Source organism: Cicer arietinum, chromosome 6 (assembly GCF_000331145.2).
Source record: "Cicer arietinum cultivar CDC Frontier isolate Library 1 chromosome 6, Cicar.CDCFrontier_v2.0, whole genome shotgun sequence".
Taxonomy (NCBI): Eukaryota; Viridiplantae; Streptophyta; class Magnoliopsida; order Fabales; family Fabaceae; genus Cicer; species Cicer arietinum.
In genome coordinates, this window is record NC_021165.2 from 13,569,304 (window position 1) to 13,590,497 (window position 21,194).

The window sequence follows — 21,194 nt, forward strand, 5'->3', positions numbered from 1 at the left end:
ATGTAAATCTTTATGTAATTTTTGTTTGGTTTAATTGCAATTTGGATCCCTATATTTTTATTAATTACGGAATTGATTTTTCTATTTTAAAGTTAACACTTTTGGTCTCTCCTTCAAATTTTGAACTAAAAACTTGACAATTTGACTTATTTTAAATATTGTATCATACAATTTAATTATATAGAATCATTTAGATGTATTAATTATTTATATATTATTAATTAAATTACGAAAATAAAAAAAATTTAAAGTTAGGTTTTTAGATGATTTTATTGTAGTTTCATATGTCTTAATCATTTTACATTATCGTATCATATGTCACGTTATTTAAAGTATGTCATGTTGTTTTTTTAGTTAAAAAATCAAAATAAAAGATCAACACTTTCATATTTTAAAATAGAGAAATCGATTAAATAAATTAGTAAAAATAAAAAGACTAAATATACAATTAAACCTTTTTGTTTTGTGTAAATGATACTTACCACCTAAAACTCACACATACACAATTATGAGTTATCAAGTTCGAATCCAAAACAAAATATTCAATTTAACAATATTGGTATTTGTTAATTGAATAACGACTAAAATTATATAATTTAATATTTATTAAATAAAAGGAAAAAAAATCCATCCCACTTGACATTGACATTTTTGTTATTTATATAACAATGCCTGCATTGATTCTGTCATCAATTTGGATTTATTATGTAATTATTGTAATGTCTTGTCACAAGTTTATCTAAACTAATGGATACAAATAATCTCGTACTAATTTAAGAAAATAAAATAAATTGAGAAAAAAAAGATAAAACAAAATAAAATGAATAAAAACTAGAAATATAACACTAACTACGAATTTGTATGCACCCACCCAATTGAATCCATGAACAGTGAAATGGATGCAGAAAGGCCCCATGTGATTTGTGTTCCTCTGCCAGCACAAGGTCACATAAACCCAATGCTAAAATTAGCAAAACTCTTCCATCATATTGGCTTCTTCATCACCTTTGTCCACACAAAATTCAATTTTGACCGTTTGATTAAATCTAATGGTCCAAATTCCTTAAAGGGTCTTCCAGATTTTCGGTTTGAGACAATATCTGATGGATTACCACCAGAAAATGAAAGAGGAATAATGGACTTACCAGACTTGTGCAAAGCAATTCCTATTGATGGGTTGATTTCATTTAGAGATATCATAACTAAGATTGTTTCTTTAACAGATTCAGATGTGCCACCTGTTACTTGCATAATTTCTGATGGTGTAATGAGTTTTACTTTGAAAGTTGCACAAGAATTCAACATCCCTGAGTTTATGTTATTCACACCAAGTGGATGTGGTATGCTAGGATATCTAAACTTTGAAGAGCTTCAAAAAAGAGGCTATTTTCCACTAAAAGGTACCATCTACCTCATCTTTGATTTTTTTTACCAAGGGCATATTTTCAAGTTATTTATCAAAGGGTTAAATAAATTTGTATTCCTTTTAAAATTTCAAAAGTTTTGCTATATTTACCAAGGGCGTATTTGTCATTTAAATTTTTAAATGTTTTTTTTATATATATTTAAAATATTATAAAAATATCTCTTACAAAAATTTAAAATTTTTTAAAAAGATATTAATTAAAAATAAATTTATAAGTGTCAAAAACCTAAAAAATATAAGTAAATATATATTTGTTTGTTAAATAATTTAAAAATATACTACTTTGGTAAATAACTTAAAATATGTACCAGTTTGGTGTAAAAAATCACCACATGTTGCACTATATTTTTATATCGTTTTACTTTTTACATTATTTTTTCGTTTTTATTTAGTATTTTTTTCTCTCATCTCAGCTTCGATGTTCACACTCATTAGTATACGATGTCAAAATATAGTATTGATTTTGATGTGTTTCAATAATACGACATAAAATTTATTATGTATTTCTTTGGAATAGTACTTTTGTATACAAAATTAAAGTATTTATTTTATTTAAAGTATTCGATTTATTTATTTATTTATTTTTCACTTTTAATTACAAAATTCTCCGATTATTTTTTATCGATTGTTTCTTTTAATAGATTTGATTAATTGAACAATAAGACAAATAGGTATTTTATTGTCATATGCAAAATATATTTAAAAATTGACCTTTTTATCTAAATTTTAAACCAAATAGTTAAATAAATGTTTATTTTTACTTATATTTTATATTTTATTTCAAAGGAAATATCACATTAGATAGTGTATCTTCATACCACATATTTCACCACGAATATTGCAACACTACTAAACTTTGCATTAGTATCATTTGACCCCCTCAGTTTATACATAAAATCAATTTGTTTATTGTTAGATGAGAAGAATCTATGTGATGGATATCTTGAAACTGAAGTTGATTGGATACCAGCAATGAGAGGTGCTAGACTTAAAGACCTTCCCACATTCTTTAGAACCACAAATTCTTCTGATACAATGTTCAATTACAACAAAGATACAGTGAACAATGCAATGAAAGCAAAAGGTATCATCCTCAACACCTTCCAAGAATTAGAAGCAGAGGTATTAGATGCAATCAGAATCAAATACCCTCATCTCTACCCTATTGGTCCATTATCAATGCTCCATAAAAAGTTTTCTATTTCAAAAAATAATAATCAATTGGAGTCCATTGATTTTAATTTATGGAAGGAAGATGTTAAGTGCATGAAATGGTTGGATGAAAGAGATAAAGGTTCTGTGGTTTATGTGAATTTTGGGAGCTTAGTGATTATGAATGCAAAGCAATTAAGAGAGTTTGCTTGGGGATTAAGTAATAGCAAATACAATTTCTTGTGGATAATTAGGCCTAATCTTGTGGATTGTGGAGGTGAGGTGATAACAAATGATGAATATTTGAAGGAAATTGAACATAGGGGATTAATATTGGAGTGGTGTCTAAGTCATTCATCAATTGGAGGGTATTTAAGTCATTGTGGTTGGAATTCAACATTGGAAAGTATTTGTGAGGGAGTGCCAATGGCTTGTTGGCCTTTCTTTGCTGAGCAACAAACTAATTGCTTTTATGCATGTAATAGATGGGGGATTGGAATGGAAATTGATAGTGATAGTGATGTTAGTAGAGAACAAGTTGAAGGATTAGTGAAGGAATTGATGGGGGGAGAGAAAGGGAAAGAAATGAAGAAAAAGTGTGTGGAGTGGAAGCATAAGGTTGAGGTTGCTACATCACTTGGAGGCTCTTCTTATAATAACTTTCAAAGTTTGGTATTGCAATTGAAAAAAATTAAAACAGAACAAAGGAATTTTTAAGTATACCAATAATATCCCTTTCAGATAAATGTTCCTACTCAGTTCATCTTTCCATATGCTTGTACATGCATTATTAAAAGTTATAAATTGTGTGTAAAAAAAAAGTACAAATTCTGACTATTGAGGTGCTGCTGATTTTATGGACCTATTTTTGCAAATCATTTTGTCATCTACAATTTAGCAACAAGCTGCCTTTCTCAAATCTTAATTGAGCATTAGAATTTTAATGTTACATATATGGTTCAAATTTATGGTTCCATGGTATATGCCACACCATTTTTGCTCTGGGCCAAACTGAACTTTGGGCTGGGCAGTCAAAATTCTCGTTTAAATTATCAAGTCTCTTTTTTCGTTCTCCCTCTTTCCTTCGCTCAATTTTATGACTTTTTTATTTTCAACAAAATATTAGTATTACGTCAGCGAACTAAATTTTAAATATTTTATCATTTCACTCTTTAATTCATCCCAGATACCAATCTTATAAATTATATACCTATTTAGAGATTTATGTCATGTCAATTAAAAGGAAAAATCTTCTCAATTAGAACTTTATAATATATGAAATATTGAATTCGCGATAAGTTGTTAGGAAGGGTTAAGAAGAAATATGCTATTTTAAGGACAAACGATACAAACATATCGAAGATAAGACTCAAATAATATTATATAAGGATAAGTGATGTAATTAATGTCAGTTTATGTGTCACAATTAAGTTTGTTGAGAAAATGTCTAATTTGTTTAATCATTTTTATTGTTAATTAATAATAAAACAAATCCACAATATATTTGATAATATTTACATGAGACTCGAGTACCCTACGAATCTGTAGTTAGGTTGCCCGTCTTAAGAATGAAGATTCACAAGAGAAACAATAATAAAGAGGTGAGATCAGGAAGCACAGAGCAATAAACAAATCTCTATTTCAAACTTTTTTTCAAAAAAAAAATGTATTCAAATAATTAAAAAACTAAATTATTATTTGGACGCGAACAAATATTTTTAAATAAATATTTTTTGTGAAAGTAATTTTTATTATAAAATAGAAAGATTAATAAATAATAAAAAGATGAAAAGTAAGGAGTTTAAATATTTTAATTATTTATTTTAATTTAAAATAAATAAAATAGATAAATAAATCAGATTTATCATTAGTATTTTTTTATAAAAAAAATTACTTTTAAAATACTTTTAATATTAATTGATAAAATTTATTTTTGATTGAGAATTTCCTTTTATATCTTTAAACTAATTAAATCACTACTTTTACTAAATACTTCAATCAATTTAACAGTTATAAACTATGGGTTAATAATTTAACTAAAGACATTGAAAAATATACATTTAAGAAGTTTAAAATTTAATCTTTAATACTAATATTTATCTATAAAAAAAACTCTTATATTATATTTTTTAATATAAAAAAATTATTTTGCTGAGGTTGGATGAATTTTCAATGGGTTTTGGTTTGAGACTTATTACATGTGATTTATTTCTTTAATTTGTCTAAGAAAATAGAAACTGTAATTAATAGTTAAGAATTATCTTTTTGTTTCCTTTTAAGAAAAGGTTTTTTGAATTTTAAAATTCTTCTAGTTAGAATTCTTTTTCTTTATTTGGTGCACAAATTATCTCATTTGAGGTATGATTTATTTAAGGGTCTCCCATTTTTCAACGCATGTTTTTTTTCACGCACCAGTTAGGAATAGAACTATTCAGAATCATGATTAAATTCAAAAAAATGTGAAATAATTAAAAAAATATATTAAAATTTAAATGATAGAGTAAATAAATAATATAAAATTAGAGTATGATGCTTTTTATATAATATAATTAATTTAACAAAATTTAACTTCAACATAATTAATTTCAAACTATCTTAAATTATATTTAACAAGAACCATAACCATATGTTTAAAGAACTTAACTATCTACCAATTGTATTATTTGTTGTTTTTTTTTTTAATTAGCTTTGATACATACTAGAAAGAGATTTTAGTAATCTAAAATTATACCAAAAAGTAAATAAAATATAACAAAAAATTGTAACTCAAATTTTTTTTAAATAATTCATTTTTAACATTTAACTAAATGTAATTATTCACTTGAATTCAGTCACTTAGATTATTTATTGGTCTCGGGAATCATATTCATCATGAGTCAAAAAATATAATAATTCATAATCATCATCAATGGCTCTTGTCATCATTTATAGCATTTTACATTTTTTTATTAGTTTAGGTCCATATCTGCTTATACGATGCATTCAACTGAGATCTCGTATTGAATTTTCTGCACTGTACTATAGTCAATATACTTTTATTTTTAATTAAAGAATTAGAATAAAAAACATCACATAATTATCAAGACACCTTAATTATATTGACATCACATAATTTGATTTTAGTTATAAAAAATATTGACCCCATGGGTTATTGGCCCTCTTTTAAGCTTTTTCCAATGCATAGCGAAAAGAAACAACCAAATTGAAAGTCAAATTGGTCCTTAATAATTTATTTTCAATTTGAACTTATCCAATACGCCACAAATGTTTAGTACTACTTCTAATGTTCATATTTAATTTTTGAAAAGGGGCTGCTAGTGCTAGCTGTTTCCAAGAAATACGCCATTGCTTCATAATCTAAAATATTGAGAATATTTTAATAATGAAAAGACCATTTGATTTAGATTAAACTAATCCAGTGTTAATTATGATCGTGATGTGATTTAATTAGTCTAATGTCTGCTCTTGGCCTAACAATATAGCCATCAAAAACAAATTGAAGTAACGAGATGTTGTATATTTGAGTCTGGTGGCTTGATAAAAACTGTGACTATAGGTCAAATCTGCTGCTTCATTAGCAAGACATTAGTTTAATTTAGCAGACAATTAATAGAATAATACAAATTAACTGGACCTACTTAATTAAGCTTTCATTCCAATACTACCGGCTTCATAAAGCTTGACCCTATTTTCTGTCACAGCTTGTTGTTCATGGGTCATTACCAATACGATTTCCTTTCACATATTAAGCTACCATGTATGTCACTATATTTTGTATTATCTTATAATAAATTGTTTTTTATGACCCTCTAGAAACATGTCATTATTCCGTGTTAGATGAAAATGAGAAAGCATGTCTTATTTTAAGACTTTTTGCAGATAATGTAAATATTTTTTATTTAATTTATATATATTATTAGTATAACGAGAATTTATCCTGTCAATGAATCGTTAAATTATTATAAATATTCAACTTTTACTAAAATTACTTTTAAAATTATCTTTATAAAAAATTATAATGCGTTGATAATATAAAGTGTTTTAAGCAATGCATAACAGCAAAAATTAATTATTTTATATTGATATTAGTGGGTTATAGCTAGCTCGGTAATCAATTTGTATAAAACAATCTTAAATTAAGGATGTCATAACACTTAATATAAATAAAGAGTTAATTATTTTTTAGGCAAACAAGTTAACTTTTAGCAAATTAACAATTCAATTCAGAGATGAAGATGAGAGGCCGATCAATTTAAGAGTCAAATTCATTTCAACATTTTATTGATAACATTAGTAAATAATTTAATGATTTAATTTGTTAGTCATAAAAGATAATTTAGATAATAAACTAATTTTTTTATTGAATTGTATAAATTAATTCAAGTGATAACCAACTTTTTAAGTGTAATTTAATCAATTTTTACTTATAATTCATTTTAAAGGAGTATAGAGCTCAATCTTTATATTTAAATTCATTTTTCCACTTTTTTTTTTTTTTTTTTTAAGATCTTCTATATTTTCTCTTGTTTAAATTTTTGTTTTTTCAGACAAAACTTATTTCATCATCATTTTATTGCGCTAATTGAAGGAAAAATGTGTTAATTAATATTGTAATTTGTGATATTCCAAAAATTAAAAAGATTAAGTTAAAATATTTGATATTAGTGTTGGTTTGACATCTTGTCTTATGTGAAAAGACGTCTTAGATGATTGAAAAATATAGAATTTTTTTTGAACAAGTTAAAAATTAATATATTAAAGTAACATTTCAAGCACAAGAAATGTTTAGAATAAGAACAAAAGAAAATTTAAAATTTATCTACGTATCATTAAAATAAACTAGAAACACAAACTAAACTACTCAAACAAGAAATAACACAATTAACCACAACTTATGTCAATACACATTAAAGGTTGAAGGCACTATTGATTATACACATAACAAAATCTTTTTACATGCAATTTGATCCACCTTTATGCTAAAAGTTTAACCCGCTCAATAATAAAATTTGCATTCAAAATACGTGAACCAAAAATTCCACAATTTCTTGATCTCCAAATCGCTTACATCACCGCAAACCAAACTAAACTAATTATTTGATGCATTACATGTTCACATGAAGAAAAAAAATAACATCAAATTGGTTAGTGTGACTCATTGCATTCATAGGAAACACATCAGATAGTCTAAGTCAATTCAAAACATCATACGACCGACTCAAAAAGAGGGAACGCAAAGAACAAATGACGGGTTGTTTCAACGTCTTTGCAACTTGCTACACATTGTTAATCTTCAAAAGAAATAATTTCTCGATGAAACAAATTATCATTTGTAGGAAGTCTATTTTGAAACTCCCACATAAATAATGATACTTTTGAATAGACAAAAGTATGTCACACTAGGTCTTCAAATGGAGGCGTAGTGACACCTGCCACAAACTCCTCATACATCACAAAATACGCATCCTTTAACAAGTACAATATTCCTTATGCATTATTCCATGACCACGTATCTGCTTCGTTAACCTGCAAATAAACATTAGTCATTAAATTCTTACATTCCTCCACTAATTCCTCATCTCACACAAATAACTATTTCTGTCATCTCCACCATTGAACACCCTCCAGTCGCAACAACTCTAACATGATCTCTACATTTTCCTCTTGTTGCAAAGACAAATGAAATAATCTACTAAACTTCTCACACAAAACTCCACCAATCAACCATAGATTCTTCCAAAATAAAGTATTACTCCCATTCCCAATAATTTTAAACAATCTTTTTTATCAAACCATTCATCTTCAATAACAATTTTTTCCGCAAAACACATCGTCTCTTAGTTGACCCTATGAAACTTACTCATTTCCTCGTTCCCACCCCAAAGAAATGATTTAAAAATATATTAAAGTTGAGAAATGATACTTGAAGAAGCCTGAAAAAGGAAAGAAAATAAATCGATGATGCAACCAAGAAAGCTTTGAGGAGTACTAAACGGATCCCAGCGAAAAAGTTCTAGACATCCATCCTGAAAACCTATTTCTGATTTTCTCAATAACATGCTTCCAATACATCATAGTTGGGGATTATCGTCAATAGACAACCCCAAATATTTGAATAGAACACATCTTATTTTACAATTAAACATATATGGCGCAATTTGAAGCCAATAACTATTAACATTAACATTTACCAACATATTTTTATGAAAATTAACTTTACGACCAAACCAAATTGAAGCTCAAACTACAATAAATTAGCATTGATAGTTCTAATATTGTCCTTGCACTTCTCTCCTATGATCAACATATCGTCTCAAAATTGTAAAAGAGAGACACAAAACTCATTTGAGCCCACCTCAAAATATTTGAAACGATTGGCTTCCACAAAAGCACTAAAAAAGATAAGGGGTCACTTAGTCTCAATTCCCTCCGCATAACAAACTGTTATTCAGGACTCCAATTCACTAGTACATAAATTGACGTTGAACCAATACATTATGAAATCAATTTACACAGTTTCTATGGAAACTCATCATTGTCATCACAAAATCTAGACAATCCCACTCAATTGAGTCGTACGCCTTTTCGAAATCAACTTTGAACAAAATTAGCTCTTTTTCCTCTTTTGTTATTAAGATCTCATCTAAAATTTATTTGCCTTTAACATACACTTATTGAGATTCAGCTATTACAGAACCAATCACTTGACTCAATTTATTCACCAAACAATATGAGACTTTTCAGTGTACCAAAACAAGTGCAAATTCCTATAACTTTTATCTCCTTAACTCAAGATAAATAGGCGTCACAACATTTTGTTTTGGTCCATTAATTATGTTTTAAGATATTTTTAGATTTGCGAGAGCTTATACAAAAATCATAATTTGAACTACTTCGTCTAAGTTTGTTGTCTTACTTTGAAACCAAGTAAGAAAAAATGATGCCTATATTCTTCCCAAAAATCTCGCCCACTTTAACAACTATCAAACTTGATGCATCTTTTAACCGTTATATTTTTAATTAATTTGTTTTAATCCTCAATCAAACCCGATTTTATGGAAAGAGACTATCATATTATGAGAGGTTTGGGCAATTATGCAAATCCTTGAGGACATGTTCTTATACATATCAAACTTCATCGTTCGTTTATGATGCGGGTCTTCGTAGCCATCTCAAGTTGGTGATCGGAATTTCAACAACAATTAATTAGTTTCAAGACAAATCAAGTAGTGGATAGTTTATTAGGTGATGAAATCAGATAAAGGATCTCAATAATTATAAAATAGTATTGAAAAATAATTTAAATTATTAACAAATTTATTGTAATAAACTAAGTTAACCAATTTCTTTTTGTTCTAGTTAACGAATTTTATTTAATTTGTGTGTGAATTAGTTAAGAGGATATATACCACTCCGTTTCTTAGTAGGAAATAGCATAAATTAAATATGTAAAATCTAACTGTAAAAAAAAACATTAAACGTAAAATTTTGTTGTGTTACTCCAAACAACAAAAATAGATTTTTCTTAGAACTTTAATAGTTAGGTATGTACGTAGTTGCATTATTGAACCCAAAAATTTAGGAAGGCAAAAGAAGGGAACAAAGATTGAAAAATTAGGAAAGTACTCACATCAAGTACACGATAGCTTTTAACAACTTGCTTGGCCACACTATTACTACCATTCAAACAAGTTCGTCCAAATCTGAAAAAGTGGCCGAAAATAGAGAATTAGACTCTTGCATATTTGGTAGGTGGTGTCGACCAAAGCTTTTAGTATTTTGTTTGCTCCTCTTTTTGCTGAGAATCAATGCTATGGTCCCTCCAAGTCTCAAATTGGGTCACAATTTAAATGTGATTTTATCACCACACATATTAGAAGAAAGCCATAGGCACAAAAAAAATGTACATAATATTGAACGAATTGTAAGACAGCTGGAATTATTCATACTAAACTCCATGCACTATCACTTTGTTGTTTCAAAATTGTTTCTTTGTCAAAATGGGTGCCAAGTTTTGTGATGGTGGGTTCATTTTTATTAATTGATATCACACTCCCATCCAATGATTGGCATGTACAATATTAATATTGCACGTATTGTAGGTCCCTTTCAAGTTTCTTGTAAGCCATAGATCATGATAATTTAAGAAAATAAAACGGCAATATAGACCTCTCGTTGTAGTGGGTTATAGAGAAAAGTTTAGTTTAATAGTAATTCATATATGATACTCTGTTCTCATTGTATACAAAAATTGATTAAAGAAAATTGAAGTGATTTTGAATCATATGTATCAATTTTCTTTTGTTATTCTTTTCTTATATTTAATATTGAAATAACTCATAGTTACTTTTAAGGAATTGTTAATAAATATACTAAAGATACTTATTAAAAAATTAATATAATTTTGAAAGTTGTACATTTAATATATTAATTTTTAAAAAATATATATATTTCTTATATAATTTTTTATTTTATTTTAATTTTTTTAACAAATATCTTACTTTAGACTATTTAAATCACTTGATAAAGATTATGACATTTGTGCTAAGATTTTTTCCTTCTTACCGTGCCCTAAAAAACAAGGAACACAATTCCCACGCCAGACTACAACATACCAGGTGATGAAACATTTCTTTTATTTAATTTTATTTAGTTTAAAATGAAACTTAAAAATGAAATTAAAGCCCAAATTATAATTGTTGCAACAAAAAAAACATAAATTATTATTGATGAAGTGTTGAGTGTGAATAAAGGTCGTATCTACTAAAAATTATGATTTAAAAAAAAGTAATGTACAAAAAAAATGTAATAAAAGCTAATTCTGCTTTGATTATTTGAACTATTACTTGAAAATAGTTCAAAACATCAATAACGACTTAAATTGTTGTATAAAAGTAAAAATTTACAATTTTTTCATTTTTAAAATAAAAAAATTGATTTAACTTATGTACGTTTGATAAAAACAAAAAAACTTAAATATGTCTCTTTTCAGAAATTGAATTTATCAAATCAACATCAATTATGTTAATATCTCAATAATAAAGACGATGATATATGTGAAATTCAATTTTTAAAGAGTCACATTAATTATTGAAGTAATTACTCATTTTAGTATTTAAATATGTGAAGTGTTGTCATTATAGTTTCTAATATATTGAAATTGCAAATACATTCTCAATGACTTTTGATAATAATTTTATTGATTAATAAAAAATACATTTAATTAAATTGATTAATTAAACATGTATTTAAGACAAAATAATTAACAAAAAAAAATGTTTATTTATATTTTTGTGATTAAGATAAATTTCACACATTCAAAAATCAATCAAGATAAATTTCACACATTCAACAACTAAAATAAATGTATCCATTGATATCGATATATATAGTGTTGATACATCCAAACACTCTAATGTAATATATCCATAAAACTTTTCTATTGGTGTTGAATGGCTCAAAATGATTATCACTCAATAGTTTAGTAGTACTATGTTGACTATCCATCACAATATGCCAATTCCCATTAATGGTCTCACTGACCTACCTTTTTGAAACTTTGATTTTTTTAAATAGTAATAGTAGTTATGATCAATAATTAACAATACAACCATCTAACAAGCAAAATTATTAAACAGTATTGAAATAATTAAAATTAGATAGCCAGCTAGCTAGCTAGTTATAGATAATCATCATCAATGTCAAAGGTTAAATAGGACATGGACATAGTAACTGTACCATTCATGCACTTATGTTTGTGCATGTTAAATGAACCCGTCCGGTTGGAGCAGACATATTTTTTGTGTGAGTAGTAAGTCATATGAGTCACGACGCGTTGATATTTGATTTGGTTTATTCTTCAATTGTTTGTGGTGTGGGGATAAATGGGTCCTCATTGGTTCATTACAAATACAATTATACAATTACAAAACAAGTCGTTGTTGTACGTAGTTAGAAACCGACCCAAACCTTTGTCTCCGTGTTCTGCCGACGATGACACACACTTGCTCTCACACGTGACCCATTTGCCTTCTACTACACTCTCCGCTTCCTCTCCTTTTTATCCACAACCTAACTACTATTCTTCTTCTATAAAATATAAACAAGCATATAATTTAATAGTTAATATATTTCATTTAGATATATTAATTTTTTAGTATTTTTTGAATTATTATATTTTAAATAAAGTATTTCTTTTTTGCCTTCTTTTTCATTTTATGGAAAAACTTGTTATTTTATAAGTATAAAACACGAATTGGATAATTTAAAATAGTTTTTTATTGAAAATTAATTTTCTTTTTTAATTTGAGTTTTTGCAAAAAAAAATTTAACTTGAATGAAATCAAATTGTCAAAAACTATTCGTTCAATCAATTCAACATTTTAAAAAAAATAATTTAACAAGCACTAAAATTAGTACACTATATTTTTTTAGATTTAATTATAATTTTAATCTCTTTATTTTTTATCAAATTATGAATTTGACTTTTTTATTTTAACATTTAATAGTTTTGGTCCCTTGTTTTAATTTTTTTAATTCAAAAATAGTGATGTCATATGTTTTAAATAATGTAACATGTGCTATGATGATGTAAAATAATTAAAAATCATTAAATCATAATAAAATCTTATAAACACTTCACTTTTAACTTTAAAAATTATTTATTTTTATAATTTAATTAATGCATCTAGATAGTTTTATATCATTAAATCGTATGTAACATCATTTGAAATATATCAAATTATTATTTTATTTTAAAAATTTAAAGAAGAGACCAAAATTATTGACTTTTAAAATAAGAGACTAAATTCATGATTTGATGAAAATAGAAGAACTAAAATTATAATTAAATATATATTTTGTAATAATACTACTATTAAAGCATTATAAAATAAATATATTATAATGATTTTGTTATAATTTGGGATGATCCATTTTAAATGACATGAATTTGATATTCAAGTTAATAGAGATGTCAAATTTGATTCATTTGAATCTTTTAAAATTCAGACATTAAAAAAATGATTAAAACACAATTTTTTCATTTTAAATTGTTTAGTAAAAAAATATAAATTTAAGAGAAATTATATATACATGTATCAATTCGACATGTATCAATTTAATTTTAATTTGTACCAATATATTTAGTTTTAAATTAATAGTTAAATAATTTAAAAAAAATATTTTCTATCATTTAAAAAATTATAAAACCAAGTATTATTAACAACATATATAAGCGAAATAAAATTTAATTTTTTTTTCAAATTTTTAATTAATATTAATAATTTGTTAATATTGAATATTTTATAATAAAATATAAAAAAAATTAGTAAAGTACTTATAAATAATGAAATTATATTTTTTTATGAAATTATATTTTTTAAATATAAAAATCAATGAATAATTATTTAATTTATAAAAATAATTATTAATTGATTGATTTAATCAATTAATATATCAAAACATTTCAATATATTAATATACCACTCTCCAATTTAATTGTTTTAATTTGATATTCGGTTTCTTCAATTACTCTATTTCAAAAAAAATCAATTACTCCTACAGTCCTACTATTATTTTCGTTCTTACACCCACGCTAACTTCTTCTTTTTCACGTTACATCATGCACGATAAAGCCTAACTCAAGTATATAAAGTGCAAACTTAACTTCGAGTAAAATCAATTCAAATCACTTTCCTCTTTTTCTTTACCAACTTTTCATCTCAACTTTTTATCGATGAAATGAGTTTTGTGCGAGTAGTGCATGAATTATTTCAAGTTTTCAACTAATGAGACATATTAACCTCCTAAATTTTCGTGCTATTTTGCTTTAAAATAGGGTCTTTTCCCAAAAACCATAGCACTCAAACAAACCGACTTACTCTACCAAAATAAAACAAACCGACTTAAACTTTGTGGACCTCAATTCGTAAACTTAAAGGCAGTCAATTGTACATTACGTGCAATCAAGTTTATTTTAAGTATTTTTCAAAAACAAGTTTCTTAAGTGCTTTTGAGGTGGTTTTTGTGTTTTATGTTGTTAATTTTTTAAAATTAAAATTGATTTTAGTTGAATTTTCAATTTTAATTATTAATTTTTAGTTCTACAGTTTTATTATTTTTTAGATTGTTCAAATTAAATGACTTTATTTATATCAATTTATCATTAATTCACAAAATAAAAAAAATTAATACATAAAAATTATTAAAAATAAAAAATTGTATTTTAAATATTATAAAATTATAATATATTGTAATAATTTTAGTAATAATGATTGAGAAGGTTAATTATTAAAACTAGATATTGTTGCAATCATCAGACCTTGAGGGTACTTATAATGGTCGGAAGAAGTGACTGACAATTAAAGGTGGTGGTCTATTGTGGCAGGTAGACAATAATAGAAGTGATGGACAGGGTGGTGATTGACGGTTATTGAAAGTAGGTGATTGGTGGTCGTGATGGGTGGTCAATGGTCGGAAATGGCAATTTCAACAATGATGGTGGCAATGGCTAGTTGAAGTGGTAACGAGAGTGGTTGTTGGAGTGATGTTGATGTCCATCAAATAAAAAATCTATTTTTGGTTTTGAGTTCAAGGGGATAACTATTTGAAAATTAAGTAAAAAATAAACTCAACTCCATTTCATCCGACAAATTTTTGTATTCAAATTGACTATTAAAAATATAAAAAATAAAAACTGTCAACCACCCCGAAGAAACCCTAAATTAACAATGAAGTTGAATATAACCGAATAGACTAAATTTTCACAAGTGATAAATCAATGTTTGAATATTAACTTGAATATGTATTCATATTTAGTGTCATGACGTGTTTTGAATATAATTGATTTCGATAAAGGATATTTATTAAATACAACAAATGATTATTTAGAAAAATATAATGGTTAGAATACAAACTTAATTCATTTTTTCCTCATTTATTTTCACAAATTTATGAAATTGGTCTTTTTATTTTAAAATCCGATAATTTTGGTCATTTCGTTAGATTTTTGAACTAAAAAGTGATATTTTACATATTTTAAATGACGTGATATACGATCTTGTGATATATCTAGATGCATTAATTATTCATATGTTATTAATTAAATTCCAATAATAAATAATTTCAGAAGTTAAAATTCAAATTTTTAGATAATTTTACTATAATATTAAGGAAGTTAATCATTCCATCAATGCATTATATGCAACATCATTTAAAACATATTTTCTTATTTTTTTAATTTAAAATAAAAATAAAAACTAAAATTATTGAATTTTAAAATAAATTCTCCATTTTGTGAATTTATGAAAAATTTAAGATTTACATTTTTTTCTCCATTATGTGTGTTACACGTTGATACTTTATTTCCATCCTCTAAAATTCTTTCATGCATTAATTTGGTTTTCTTGTTCCATGTAAAACATAATAAATATCATCACCCCAAAGTACAACACATATATTGAAATGGATTTTTTGTAGGTTTACTTGAGTTCTTTTTTCTAACGACAGGCCACCATAACACGTTTGAAACTTCATTTAACTCATAGTGATATGCGTGTGTCTTTAGAAGAAGAAAAATGTGTGGGCAAATATTAGAGCCAGGCACTTTTCCAACCCAACACGTTCTTCGAAATTTCACGATGAAAAGTAAAGAAGAAGAAAGGAAAAAAAAATATAGACCAAAAAACAAGAAAAGAGAAAGAAAAAAAATCAAAATGAACAAAAAAAATAAGCAAAGTGTAACGCAAAAAAAAAAAAAAAAAAGAGACGTTGGATCAAAAGTAAAGAAGAAGAAAGGAAAAAAAAATATAGACCAAAAAACAAGAAAAGAGAAAGAAAAAAAATCAAAATGAACAAAAAAAATAAGCAAAGTGTAACGCAAAAAAAAAAAAAAAAAGAGAGGTCGGATCTCGACTAACTTAAATTAAAAGATTGAAATAATTAAAGAATGAAAGAAACATAGTTCAAACACAATAATATTTCTCTAAAAAACATATAAAAAGAAAAAAGTAAGCCTAACTTTGAAAAGGAAAAATATTGCTCCACTTTTTAACAACAAAAATCTAAAATTTAAAAGTATAAATAATATAAGACAATTGTGGAGATTCAAATTAATTCAAGAATAACCAACTACGGTTAAAGTTACTTTTCATAGTCCCTATTTGAATATTTTAAATTTTATTGATAAATCTCATTGATATTCATTATATATTTTTTGTTTTATTATTTTATCAATATAAAATTTAATTTTAATTTATATATATATATATATATATTTTGTGGCTTCTATTATAATTCTAACATGATATTAAAATCGTATTTATTAATTTATCATTGTGAAATTTTCAAAAGATGATTCGACTATTTTAAAAAAGAAAAGAAAGAAAGAAACAACAATTGCACGGAAAAATATAATCTACTTCTTCAAAATGGCGTTGAAGAATTATTTGAAGTTTCAATGTTTAATTTAATAATAAAAAACGAAACAAAATGGTTTTCAGTATAAGAAAAAAAATATGATTCTACTCGATTCTTGCAGTTACATTATGTTATAGATTGTACACAAGTCATAAGTATTTATGACAATTCAAATAAATCTTCTTTACCAAAAACTCTCGGTCAGAATTGATAGCCTAACGATTAAAATAAATTGTTCAGGATAAAAAATTGGGCCTTTAGATTCATCTCATTATCATAATAATATTGTAAATTTTCTATAAGAAATAATAATATTATCAATATAATTGAAATGTTCGTAAAATATATTTTGACTGCGTTTAGAGTCTTGAAGAAGTGATAGAATTTTGATGATGAAAAAAGTAAAGGAAAAAAAAGGACCATTCACTTTATATGAGGTTTTATTTTATTTTTTAATTGGAGTAAAATAATCCAATATAGATGAATTTAAAAGATACACTGGGAAAGATTTTGGATGATTTTGAGTAAATTTTAAATCTATTACTTCTTTTGATAATACATTTACGAGAAATACTAATAATTATTTTCATCTCATTTACTTCAAAAACATTCTTTAACATTTTTTTTTAAAAAAAAAGAGAGATTTCTTCATATTTTTATTTATTTTATTATCTGTTAATCTCTTATTATCTGCTAATCTCTTCTAATCTCTTCCATTATTTTCACTTTTAACTCTATTATGTATAATGCTATTTTGTAAAATAAGTGGTTTATTGTGGATTAGATTGATATTTAAAAGTTATTTAAAATTATAACAATGATCATCGATACTTTTCAAAAGTATAATTACTTAACGGTTGTTTTTATTTTTACAATTAAAACAATGATTTAATAGCACCGATTAGATGAGTTGAATATTGACATCTATTGAAATATTATCTCAATCTTAAAGACTAAAAAAAACCATTAATTTATATTTTGGAACAATATCGTCTATCATCGTTTAAAGTTTTGAATAATATTAATCCCTTATTAATATCGTGTACAAACAATTTTATTCTTATAACGTGTTCCTTTAATCTTTTTACTATTTAAGGTGCACAGATGTCTTTTATACATACTTAAAAATAAGAAGAATATTAATAAAAGTATTTTGACTATTAATTAAACAACCAAAATTGATTTTTTTTTTTTTATATATAAAAACGTAGTAGTGGTTATTATTTTGACAAATAATTAACTTGTATTTTTGAAACAATATTTTTATGGATTTTTCAATCAATTCTCTTAGGACAATCCTCAGTGACATCGATGAAATAAATATGATTAAATTCAACATTCGTTATATCTTATAATATTTGTTATAGGTGGTCACGACTCACTTCATACAAAATTAGAAAACAGCGATTTTATGAAATTAACATTTTTAACTATACTAAAAAAAATGATATTTATCATTATGGCAATAAGATAGCTGCTATTCATGAATACATGTCGGATAGAAATTTCCAAATTTATCATACACGAAGGGAGAGAAACATGTGTGCTGATTATCTTGCCATAAGGTATAGCAGTGACTTGATGATTATTCTTGAGCTGCTAGTCGAGCTTGGGTTGCAACTCACGGCGGATGTTATTGGTGTTGCTTCTATGTAACCAAAAAAATGTGAAAGATAAAATAATTAATGTTATATATTATTTAGAAAACGTAACAATTATTATTTCACAGAGGGAGCAGCATCTTCGCTGAAACACTCTTCCTAGACCTCTGATTTATGACGTCAAACTGATCAAGTCCGATGCCCCATTCCAATTATATTATATGGCTCTCATCCCACTCTCCCACATCTCCAATCCTAGGGTCAATATTCACACCCAAATTCCCCACGGGACCCACTCACTCAGGTTAAAACCCGCATGGTGAACTGAACCAAGCAAAACCTTCTTGGGATCATGAACTCAAAATCAAAGTGAGGTCAAATCAGTAATCTCCGCAACTCTTCTTTCTTACTCCTCCGTGGTACTTGTACACTGCCACGTCACACATATTCAAACTCTCACAGGCTGGCAAATACAACACCAAATCATAAACATCCACGCGGAAACCTCACCACATCTTTTTTTCCCACAGCTGTCTCTTGCCATGCCACTGGGTATATAAATATCCCCTTCCATTCTCCAATTCGAAACTCACTCCTCTCTACACTCTACTCCCTTCTAATCCTCAAATTCAACTTCAAACAAACTTATTTAACCATCAACATGACCTCTAATTACAATCTTGCCATCGCTTTCTCTGCGCTGTTGCTTCTAGTACTACCCACTCTTTCAATAGGAGAGCTTGTGCAAGAGCAACCGTTGGTGCTTAAGTACCATAACGGCCAACTCCTTAAAGGACGGATCACCGTTAATCTAATTTGGTACGGCACCTTCACCCCAATCCAACGCTCAATAATCGTCGACTTTATAAACTCACTTAGCTCCACGGGTGCGCCTCTTCCATCCGCTGCCACGTGGTGGAAAACAACAGAGAAATACAAGGGAGGAAGCGGATCCTCTGCGCTCGTCGTAGGGAAACAGTTCCTGCACCCGGCTTATTCTCTCGGGAAGAATCTCAAGGGAAAGGATCTTCTCGCTTTAGCCACCAAGTTCAACGAACTCTCTTCAATAACCGTTGTGCTCACCTCAAAAGACGTTGCCGTTGAAGGTTTCTGTATGAGTCGCTGTGGGACCCACGGGTCTATCCGACGTGGCAACGGCGGAGCACGAACCCCTTATATATGGGTTGGAAACTCCGAAACTTTATGTCCCGGACAATGCGCGTGGCCATTCCACCAACCTATTTATGGGCCACAGACGCCGCCGTTAGTGGCGCCTAACGGTGACGTTGGTGTTGACGGTATGATCATCAACTTAGCCACACTTCTAGCCGGCACCGTCACGAATCCGTTTAACAACGGGTATTTTCAGGGACCGGCGACGGCGCCGCTTGAGGCCGTTACGGCCTGCACTGGCGTTTTCGGTAGTGGAGCGTATCCGGGTTACGCGGGTCGGGTTCTTGTTGATGGAACTACCGGGTCGAGCTATAATGCGCACGGCGCGAACGGGAGGAAGTACCTAGTGCCCGCGATGTGGGACCCGCAGACCTCGGCATGCAAGACTCTAGTCTGAGGAGGGGACCGGAGGATGAACACGTGGCGTGATGTGGTGTACGGGCTGTAGATATGGGTTGATAAATACGGGGGGCAGTTGAATGATGCTCTGGCTAGGGGAGTGAGTGTATTTTTAAGCTGCTTTTGTCGTTTAGTGTGACATGTAAATTCTGTTTCTAAATTCTAAAGGAAAATGTTATTATAAAATATGGAAAACGAGGAAAAAACACGAGCCATATCACAATAATCTAATATGCAATGTATTCAAAGAATTATGTTAATGTTAAAAGTGATATTTCTCATAATTGATCTTTCTTTTTTTAATTTTGTTTGTATGATAAAAGTATCGTGGGTGGGGGCGTTTTTTGGTTAAAAAGCATACAGTAATTTTTGGGTAAAAGTAAGGTGGTTGAGCGATGAATGAGATGGTGTAAATGAAGAGGGTACATTTGATTATGTAATGGTTAAAGAAAAAGAAAGATAATGGAGCAGTGGGTTTCTATTGTGGTGCTGGGAGTCTGGGAGACCATTATGGCGAGGTGGCAGCCATGATGACATTGGTGAGGTGAGGTGAATCTGATTCAGCATAAAAGGCTACAGGGATGTGATATTTTTGTTTTGGATTGTTTTGGTGGACCCTTTTCCTATGCAATCATGCTTCGGATAAGTATTATCTACTGTACACTGTTAAATGGGAGGATTGGGGTGAGGTAGCTTTCACCATTATTTATTTCTATTCAGCCAAAGTTGAAAATGCTACTATTCTTCCCGTGAAATAAGTAAAAGTTGATATTGATAATACCAATCCTAGTTTTCGAATTTGACCATAATATTTTGATGCGTGGAGCTACATGCCATGTCTCTTTCTGTTTCCAATCCATGCCAAGCAATATCCAAGCACGCAATAATACTGTTGGACATATTCAATTCCTACAATTGATCAAAAATTATACAGCAGAGATTCGATAATAATGACCAAGTAAATGTAACCAGATTGTAATTTTGGATTCCAATTTGCATGCTTATTGATACAATAATATCAAGTA

At 27.6% G+C, this 21,194-nt stretch overlaps 2 protein-coding genes across 2 annotated transcripts; both read left to right on the forward strand.

Annotated features, from left to right (window-relative positions):
- Positions 1-791: 791 nt before the first annotated feature.
- On the forward strand, positions 792-3,439 carry UGT85X1 (7-deoxyloganetin glucosyltransferase). The gene is made up of 2 exons (XM_004504753.4): positions 792-1,400; positions 2,343-3,439. Exons 1-2 carry the CDS (start codon positions 884-886, stop codon positions 3,293-3,295), a joined length of 1,470 nt encoding a protein of 489 aa, XP_004504810.1. The 5' UTR covers positions 792-883; the 3' UTR covers positions 3,296-3,439.
- Positions 3,440-19,132: 15,693 nt separating this feature from the next.
- On the forward strand, positions 19,133-20,453 carry LOC101501714 (protein EXORDIUM-like 2). The gene has a single exon (XM_004504754.4). It carries the CDS (start codon positions 19,259-19,261, stop codon positions 20,165-20,167), a length of 909 nt encoding a protein of 302 aa, XP_004504811.1. The 5' UTR covers positions 19,133-19,258; the 3' UTR covers positions 20,168-20,453.
- Positions 20,454-21,194: the final 741 nt, after the last annotated feature.

What these genes read in the sequence shown, in the direction of transcription:
- UGT85X1 (XM_004504753.4), top strand. Translation starts at nt 884, where the DNA reads ATGAACAGTGAAATGGATGCAGAAAGGCCCCATGTGATTTGTGTTCCT. An exon ending in AGGCTATTTTCCACTAAAAG is followed by an intron (nt 1,401 to 2,342) that starts GTACCATCTACC and finishes GTTTATTGTTAG; the next exon opens with ATGAGAAGAATCTATGTGAT.
- LOC101501714 (XM_004504754.4), top strand. Translation starts at nt 19,259, where the DNA reads ATGACCTCTAATTACAATCTTGCCATCGCTTTCTCTGCGCTGTTGCTT.